Genomic DNA, 9555 nt, shown 5'->3' on the forward strand with positions numbered 1-9555 from the left:
TCTCTCTCTCTCTCTCTCTCTCTCTCTCTCTCTCTCTCTCTCTCTCTCTCGTGTGTGTGTGTGTGTGTGTGTGTGTGTGTGTGTGTGTGTGTGTGTGTGTTTCCCCCTGTTGCTGCATGTCTCTTACTGAAAAGCAGGTTTATGGACTAATTAGTAAGTAAAATAATACAGGCCTTTCTCCCTCCTGGCCGCTGAAGCCCTTTCACTGAAATCTAGCATGTTGTTTGTTTACTTCTTAAAGTGAGTGATTGTAAATATGGCTTGGATAACTGGGGAAGTGGAAGCTGGTGATGGTTATATAATGTGATGAGGGCCATTTATTTTGCTTTTAAAAAATACTGGGGCCCAGCTACTCAAGAGGTCAAGGTGGGAGGATCACTTGAGGCCAGGAGTTTGAGACCAGCCTGAACAACATAATGAGACACTATCTCTTAAATAAAAATAGTTGGGCATGACGGCAGGTACTATAGTACCAGCTACTTCGGAGGCTGAGGTGGGAGGACTGCTTGAGCCCAGGAATTTGAGACTGCAGTGAAAGATAATCACATGTGTGACTAGCCACTGCACTGGGTAGTGTATTGAGACTCCCACATCTCTTAAAAAAACAACAAAAAACTGTACTTGGCATCTTTAGAATTTTCCTAAAATATGACGGTATTTATTTACTTTAAAATACTAAATTCGACACTTTCTAATGTGATCTCTTCACATTTCCTTAAACTTGTGATAATCACAATCATCATTTCTAGTCTTACCTTATCAAATCTGTCTTATTTGGAGCATTTAACTCTAGAAATTACTTATTAAGTAGAAAATATTTGGGAAACTGTGTTTTTTAAAATACACATTTTGTAAGGCAACCCTGTTCAATAGCCGTTTTTGTTTTGATACCTTGATATTTATTGAGTATTGAAATATTTGAATGCGTGTGTTTTTGTTTTAAACAGATTATCTTTCTCAAGGAATAGACCTTTCTGGAATCGAGGTGATAGAAAATGATCTACTTTTTATTGCAAGAGCCCGACTTGAAGTGGAAAATCAAGCTAAGCGCCTACTAGAGCAGGGTTTGGAGACTCAGGTAATAAAAACAAGACTTTTTAAATGTGAAAATGTGTTATAATACAGGTGAACATTTGACTTTGAGTTCAAAAAAGTAATATATGTCTTTATCACTGAGAAAATATGTCTACAGTTTAAATCAGAAAGTAGGGCATAGTTAAGGGAAATTTTAATATACATATTTAATAAACATTTAATATATTTAATTTTAATAAACATTTATTAAATATGTTAAAGTTAGTATTTAACATATATTAACATATTTAATACATGTTTAATATATTTACTATATTAAATTTTAATAAATATATTAAATTTTAATAAACATTTACTGTATGTTTAATATATTAAACCTAATGTTTCAGATGTATAATGTATATAACATGAAATATATTTTATATGATGTACATATATAGATAGATAGCTAGTTGACCATGCCTGCTTTGCCTAAAGCACTGTTCCTTATTTAAGTCTTTCAGCAACCCAGTATGATTGGTATTGTTGTTAATTTTATTTTACAGTTGAAGAAACAGAGAAATAAGTTGTTGAAAATCACATAGCTAGTAAATTATATAGTTTGGATTCAAACTTAATCACTCTAGACCCAGAACTCTGCAATCTTAATCACTGTCCCATAATTTAAAAAATTTTTTGACTTAATATCTACTAGCCCAAACTTCCCTTCCATTCTATTTTAGTGTCTTTCCCTCATTATCACCTTGAATATTGTCATTTAGCGTTTGGCCTAAGACTCCAGTGTCTCTTCCTTTGATGATAGATTCCTATTTTTTCTGCCTCCCACTCCCTTGTTCCTGTTATAACTCATGCTTCTTTCATTAATCTAAAATATCAATCTCTTGGCTGGGCACAGTGACTCACACCTATAATCCCAGCACTTTGGGAGGCTGAGATGGATAGATCACCTGAGGTTGGGAGTTCGAGAACAGCTTGACCAACATGGAGAAATCCCGTCTCTACTAAAAATACAAAATTAGCCGGATATAGTGATGCATTCCTATAATTCCAGCTACTCAGGAGGCTGAGGCAGGAAAATCACTTGAATGTGGGATGTGGAGGTTGCAGTGAGCTGAGATCATGCCATTGCATTCTAGCCTGGGCAACAAGAGCAAAACTGTATCTCAAAAAAAAAAAAGAAAAAGAAAAGAAAAACCATCAATCTCATAACTCATCTAGAGCATAAATGCCTTTACTATTGGATGGTTTTCTACTCTGTCAGCCTATGTCTGTGGCTCTACGTAGAGCCTCTTCTCTGGCTCTACTTATTTTTTTTATATTAAATTGATCAAGAATGTGTCTCTTCAACTATTCTCCTAATTAGTGATTCTCAAACTTCACCATGCATCAGAATTGATAGGAGGACTTGTTAAAACACAGACACTAAGCCCAACACCCAGAATTTTTGATTCAGTAAATCTGGTACCAAGAACCATTGCTTTTGATGATACCCTCAAATGCTTTCACCCTTACCTTTCTACTACTCCTGCACAGCAAAATGCCGTCTGTGGACCATGTAATGTTTATCCCTATTTTGCTTCTATACCTAGGCTTTTCAGTGCTGTTTAAAAACAAAACCAAAACAAACAGAACACAGACCACTGTAATATTGATGTAACTAAAATTTATGTTTTCTGAGATGCATCTGGGCTCCAATTACTTTTTTATGCCTAGTTCCCTCTTCCATTTCAGAGATGGTTGTTTCATATTTTCTTTATTCACTATAAACCTCCAATCCCTTCTCCCTTATTGTCATGAGATATTCTTGTTACACTCCTTAGAAAGAAAATCAAGGTCAGAAAGGCATGCATGTTTTCAATTTCATGCCATGTTCATTCTTAAAGATGCAAGTCCTTCAGATCTCTACCCTTCCTATTTCAGGCTAGTCCCACACCATCATTTTTGCCTTACTTCTGTACTTTGCTCTTTGGCTCATCTGAATCTTCAACCTTTTCGTTTTTATTAGCAGCAAACAATGATACTGATATTTCTCCCACTTAAAAGGAAAAAGAAATCTTCAATTTTAACTGTTTACTTAGTTTTATTTTGCAACTGTTTCCTAGTCTATTTACCTCACAGTTAAACTATTTGAAAGAACAGGCTGCTCTTTACTGTCTCCTTTTCTTGACTTCTCATATAGTCCCCAGTCTACACTATTGTGACTTCTAACATGACTTCTTCAATAAATCTACTTTCAGGGAGGTCACCAGTGACCTCCCAGTTTCCCAAAGGACTTTTATTTTATTTTATTTATTTTTTTTTTGCTTTTCTCAAATTTTTGACATTGGTAACCATTTCAACTTCTTGACACCTTCTTCTTAGTTTCTGTATCTCAGTCTCTCCTATTTTTTTTCTTTTTCTCCTGGCATTGCCTTTTGATTTCTTCATAGTTTAACAATTTCTGCTTGCTTCCTTATTCTTTGTGTTCTCTATATCTGTTTGACTACTTTTTATTCTAAATGCTTTTCCTTGATAATCTCATATATTCCCATTTGCTGATAACTTTAAAATCTCCATCTACATCCAAGATCTCTCTTGTAAAGACTAAATCTTTATAGCTACCTGCCCTGCCTACAGGATGCTTGTATTAGTTAAAGTTTGCTTATAGAGAACAGAACCTACTTTAGGAAGCTTTAGTAGATAGGGATTTATTTTATAGGATATGGTTGGGAGGGCTCAAGAAAAAGACCATTATCTGAGCTTCTCAGAACTACTGAACTGTGCAGAATTGGGCAACTTGGGGAGGTATTGCTTCCTCCATGTCAGCAAACTGCCTACTGGTGTTTTGTATAACCTTCAATGGATTTGATAGCTTCAGAGCCATATTTCTTCAACAGGATCTAGATCAGCAAAATGGATGTTGTCTGTTCTGCCTTTTGGCACTCATAATGCTAGGGACTGTACACTAGGCCCCGTTAGAACCAATAGAGGGAATCCAAACACCTCTGTTACCAAGCTTGGCAGGGAAAACAACAGAAGTAGGAAAAGTGTTCCCTCTGCCATCTAAATGTCACACGATTACTTATGGTTAACAGAACGTTAGTCATATCTGGACCCTTTTACAGCAAACACATACTAAAAGTAAGCCAGAATGTATATTGAGCAAGCTTATTCTTAGTATCATCCACATTATTCCATGAGGCCATCACAATGACTCTGTAACTCAGAATATTAAAAAACAGAGTTGTCAAATATATCTTCTGTTGTGTTCATTAGGTACTATGGAGCACCACTATTCAACTGGGAAACTTGGAAATCAGCTCACCTAAGGACCAGCAAACTTTCTGCAAAAAGACAGATAGTAGATAGTTTAGACTTTGTAGGCCATTTAGTTTTCAGTTTTTGCTACTGAACTCTGTTGTTGTAGCAGGAAAACAGCCATAGACAATATGTAAATGCTTGGTTGTGTTCCATTAACACTCTATTAACAAAACAAGCAATGAACCATATTTGTCCGATGAGCATAGTTTGATGACTCCTGGTGTAATCTGATTGTTTGCGTATTCTTGTTTCATACCCTTAGCTTTCTTATCCTGGTTACTGTATTAGTCTTCTGTTAGTGTCTGATTTCCATTTAATATTCATACTGCCTCCACAGTGATCTTAATGTAAGGGATATCTAATCATGTTCATTTACTACTTAAAATTCTTCAACAATTTTGCTTATTATAAATCTCAAACTATAACCCCATCTGCTGCTTGCCATCTTGCTACATCTTCAAATGACACTTATGTCTGTCCCTTGCTTCCCTCAACATACCAGGTTTGTTCAGCCTCTGTAGTTTGTTAAATGTTCTTTGAACACACTTACTGGTCTAATTTATCTAGCTATCTGTTTTGTATTCATTCTTTACCCAACTTAGTCCTTTTTTACTTCCCCCAAAATGCCTTTCCTGATCTGCCAATATTAACATTCTGGTTCACTTCATGGAATTTACTGTATTTCTTATGTATAAATTGATATTTGTGTTTGTAACATCTCTGAGTTTAGTTGTGTGTGTCTGTCTTCCTCAGACCTGGGTGTCTCACAAAGTCAGGTTTTGGGTTTTGCAGAGTTGAGAGAATTAAACGCTTAATAATCATGTCACAGATATAAGGCTTCTTGGGAAGCAGGATGTAGTATTGGAAAGAGCCTGTGTTTTGGAGTTAGTGCCTTTTCTTGAGAGCAACAAGACAGAGGTGTCATCTAGCTGTGTCAGCAGGCAATTTAGGAATTAAGAACAAAAGGAACCATTGTTCAGCCTCTGTTCTTTGTCAGGCTCTGTGTTAGTCACTGTACATTTGTTATCTCAATTACAATAACAGATCTGTAAAGAAGATGTAATTATCCACTTTCTATATGGTTAAAGAAACAAAGAGATGGAAAGGTTAGGAAATTAACTGAAGATGACATTCTATTACATGATTCATGTAATAGAATCATGATCTGGAGCTTCTGCTTTCCCCCCTCTTTAGTAAGACCAAGCAGTTTATTCTAATTTTGTTAAACAATTATATTGAAAATTATTTGATGATTTGTGAAGCAATTTGTATGGAAAAGGGAATTTTTATAGCATAAAAGTTTTTTTAAGGAAGTCTCCATTTGATGACTAATCTAAACTGGTCCTTCAATATTCCTCAAAATTTTTGTTTTCTGGCCAACTTTTTTGTTTCATCTTCTGAAATTACTCTTTTACACTTACATTACTTTCCATCATCCATCTCCTCTCGCTATACCCCCCATTTTACTCTGAGCAGATGTACTTAATTTCTGCTTTACAGAGAGTCCTTTCATGTCACCTCTGCTCTGGATCCTGTTTTCTATTTTCTTAGAACCTTATCTTGTTGACATTTCCATCCCTCATTTCCCTTTTACTGTCCCCTTCTCATCAGCCTTGAAACGTGCACATTTTATGCTACTCTCCTCATATGCTCTCTGCTTTTCAGTCTCACAAGCTTTCTATTAGTCATTCACATCCCATCTTCCTTTCTTCTTTAGGGCCTTGGTACTTTTTATGCCTGGAATACACTTGGCGCTCCCTGTTAGAACAGGTGCTACAGCTTATATGTATTTTATCCTCAAATTATTTTCTCAAATTTATTACAGATTATTAAAATGTATGATCAATATTTATTATAAATATAGACGAAAAGGTAGAATTACAGTATTTTAACTTTGAAGTACTATTACATTCATGATTACACACTTAAGTAGTTTACTGGCTCATAGCCTGAATAGATGTTCAGTAAACAAGGAACTTTTGAAAAATTACATCATAGTATCACTTACATTTAATAATTTCTAACATTAATTTGATTCCTCAGAAGTATTGATGATCCTCTTTTATTATGTAATTGATGCCCATTGTTTTCAGTATCAGTTAATTCTAAACTTAGAATAGCACAAGTTTTAGTGCTATGTTTACCAGTTGTGAAATTAGCAGTATTTAACCATCTTTATCGTGTTCTGTGATTTTTAGATTTTTGGTTATTGATTGATAAGTCAATGAGATCTTTTTTTTTTTTTTTCTGAGACGGAGTTTTGCTCTTGTTACCCAGGCTGGAGTGCAATGGCGCGATCTTGGCTCGTCGCAACCTCCGCTTCCTGGGTTCAGGCAATTCTCCTGCCTCAGCCTCCTGAGTAGCTGGGATTACAGGCACACGCCACCATGCCCAGCTGATTTTTTGTATTTTTAGTAGAGACGGGGTTTCACCACGTTGACCAGGATGGTCTTGATCTCTTGACCTCGTGATCCACCCGCCTCGGCCTCCCAAAGTGCTAGGATTACAGGCGTGAGCCACTGCGCCCAGCCCCGAGATCTTTTTTAAAAAACCAAATTGTTACTGTCAAATCATGTTAAAGAAAGAAATGGATGATGTTTCTACTACTTCATTGAATTCTACCCTTACTAAAATTATAAAAATAGTAATAATAACAATAACAATAGAGTCACCCAACTGTAATTTGCAGATAAGTTGTCACTTCATTTGTATGGCTGCTATGGTCTGAATGCATCCTCTTCTAATTCTTATGTTGAAATCCTAACCCCCAAGATAATATTATTTGGAGGTGGGCAGTGGGAGGTAAACAGGTCATGAGGGTGGGATCCTCATGAATGGGATTAGCACCCTCGTAAAAGACTTTTTGCACTTTCTGTTTACCTTCCCCTCTCCTTCTACTTGTCATTTTACTGAAAGCCTGAGAGAGCTGCTTATCCCTTTTGTCATGTGAGATCACATTAAAAAGGTGTCCTTGTCAGGGAGGGGAACATCACACGCTGGGGCCTGTTGGGGAGTAGGGGACTAGGGAGGGATAGCATTAGGAGAAATACCTAATGTAGATGACAGGTTGATGGGTGCAGCAAACCACCATGGCATGTGTATACCTGTGTAACAATCCTGCATGTTCTGCACCTGTATCCCAGAACTTAAAGTTTAAAAAAAAAAGTGTCCTTGTGTGAACTAGGAAGATGGGCCCATATCAGGTATCTAAACTGCTGACACCTTGAACTTGGACTTTCCAGTCTCCAGAACTACAAAAAATAAGTGTCTCTTTGTTTTTAATCCCAGTCTATGGTATTTTGTTATAACAGCCAGAACAGACTAAAATAATAGCTGTTCCTCTGTTATCTGAAACAACTATTTATTAAAAGAAAGTGCAATTTCTTTTTTTAGCATTCTTTTCCAAACCAAAATTGTTTTAGTAAATGCAGATAACCACTTTCATCATTACTGTTTTTTTTTCCTAGTTAATTGCTTAAGTGTTTTGTATTTATTAAATAGCTTTGTAGTATTGTAAAATACTATCATATTATAAAATGTCTATTTTCAGATTCGTAAACTAAATGACTGTTGGAACATGGAGGAGCTATTGTTTCTCTCTACATGAAAAATATAAGTAAACGTCTGACCTTAAGGACAGAAGCCTTATTATTTCTGTATGAGAAAGATTTATAGTCATATCATTATAGCATTCTTTGGAAGAATTTGGAAGGACTGGTGATTTAGAGCACGTCTTCTGGGGTTGCATAGAATATGATCAGGTTAAAAAAACATTTTTCAACTCTATAGGCAGTCTGTCACATCATGTGACTAGATATGCCATCCATCTGCAATTCTTCCTGATTCTCAGTTCTCCCTTTCTTTTCTACTCACCCACAGAATCTTTCACTAACAGAATTCACACAAAGAAAGGGAGAGGACATTATTTATTTATTTATTTTTTTCCAGGATTGCAACAGACTCCATTACCTCTGGCTTTAACTAGCTTTCAAAAATAGGTGATAGAAATTGTGATCTGGATCATTTCCTGCATCACCATAGATACCAGTCCCTCACAGTAAAATGATGACATTTTAATTAGGAAGATGACTTTAGCTTGTGAATTAGAAGCTTTCCCAGTAAACAAGTATGAGACTTTCTGGAGGTTCAAGTTGGAGGAAGGTGACTTGTCTTTAGAGGTCATCAGGAAAGAGAATTTCTGTATTCACTTCTTTCAGAGCTTAGTAGCTGGCTGTAATCCTGACCCTGTGGTAGTTGTTGATGGTGATAATAACTAAATATTCATTAACTTGCTTTTTCCCTAAGGCAGAAGACCTTCTTGGTCAAGCCTAGGGTCCTGGTGCTTATCAACTGTCAGCCAAAAGTACTGTGACAATCTTAGAGAAGCTAGGTCCGGAGAACCTAGACCTAGACCTAGCTTCTCTAAGAAAATAATGTAGAATTGAAGTTCAATAGAATATAATCTCTTACTGTATACTACATAGATATTTGATATTATGAGCTCTTTTTACTTTTCACAGTTGAAAATTATGAGTTATTTCTGGTATAGCAAAGATACCAGTTTATATGCATTGTGTTCAGTGGGCTCTATGAAAGTTAAGCATAGCCAGGTGCAGTGGCGCCTGTCATCCCAGCACTTTGGGAGGCTGAGGTCGGCGGATCACGAGGTCAAGAGATCAAGACCATCCTGGCCAACATGGTGAAACCCCGTCTCTACTAAAAAATACAAAAATTAGCTGAGCATGGTGGCACATGCCTGTAGTCCCAGATACTCGGAGGCTGAGGCAGGAGAATTACTTGAAGCCAGGAGGCAGAGGTTGCAGTGAGCTGAGATCGTGCCGCTGCACTCCAGCCTGGTGCCTGGCAACAGAGCAACAATGTCTCAAAAAAAAAAAAGAAAGAAAGAAAGGCATTATCTTGAGCTTCAAAAGGAAGTTCTGACAAAGTGGAACACACTGATTTCTTTTGTAGTTAATGATAGTAGTTCTGCAGGCAGCAATTCTTTTGAGATGTTTTCCTTTTTTTAGGACCTAACAAACACCATTTGTCTAGCTTTAAAAGGTACAGCTCTTGTATATTTAGCTGTTAGGAGTTTTTCTGGCTTACATCATGGATTATACAACAGATCTCATCATTTGGGCCTATGTAAACTCCTTTGTATATTTGGTCCCAGTATTATTTATTATTATTATTTTTAATTTCTTTTTTTTTTTTTTTTTT

The 9555-nt window shown here is 36.3% G+C and overlaps 1 protein-coding gene across 4 annotated transcripts in view; it reads left to right on the forward strand.

The window, feature by feature from the left end:
• COG5 (component of oligomeric golgi complex 5) overlaps positions 1 to 9555 on the forward strand; it is a 367675-nt gene that overhangs the window by 169961 nt on the left and 188159 nt on the right. For all 4 annotated transcript variants that reach the window (XM_032275697.1, XM_032275699.1, XM_032275701.1 and 1 more), the window contains exon 7: positions 948 to 1078. In XM_032275697.1, the coding sequence (XP_032131588.1) occupies positions 948 to 1078 (131 nt within the window). The remainder of the gene's footprint in view (positions 1 to 947; positions 1079 to 9555) is intronic.

The sequence above is a fragment of the Sapajus apella genome, unplaced genomic scaffold (genome assembly GCF_009761245.1).
Source record: "Sapajus apella isolate SASKATOON/1434 unplaced genomic scaffold, GSC_monkey_1.0 scaffold7, whole genome shotgun sequence".
NCBI classification, from domain to species: Eukaryota; Metazoa; Chordata; class Mammalia; order Primates; family Cebidae; genus Sapajus; species Sapajus apella.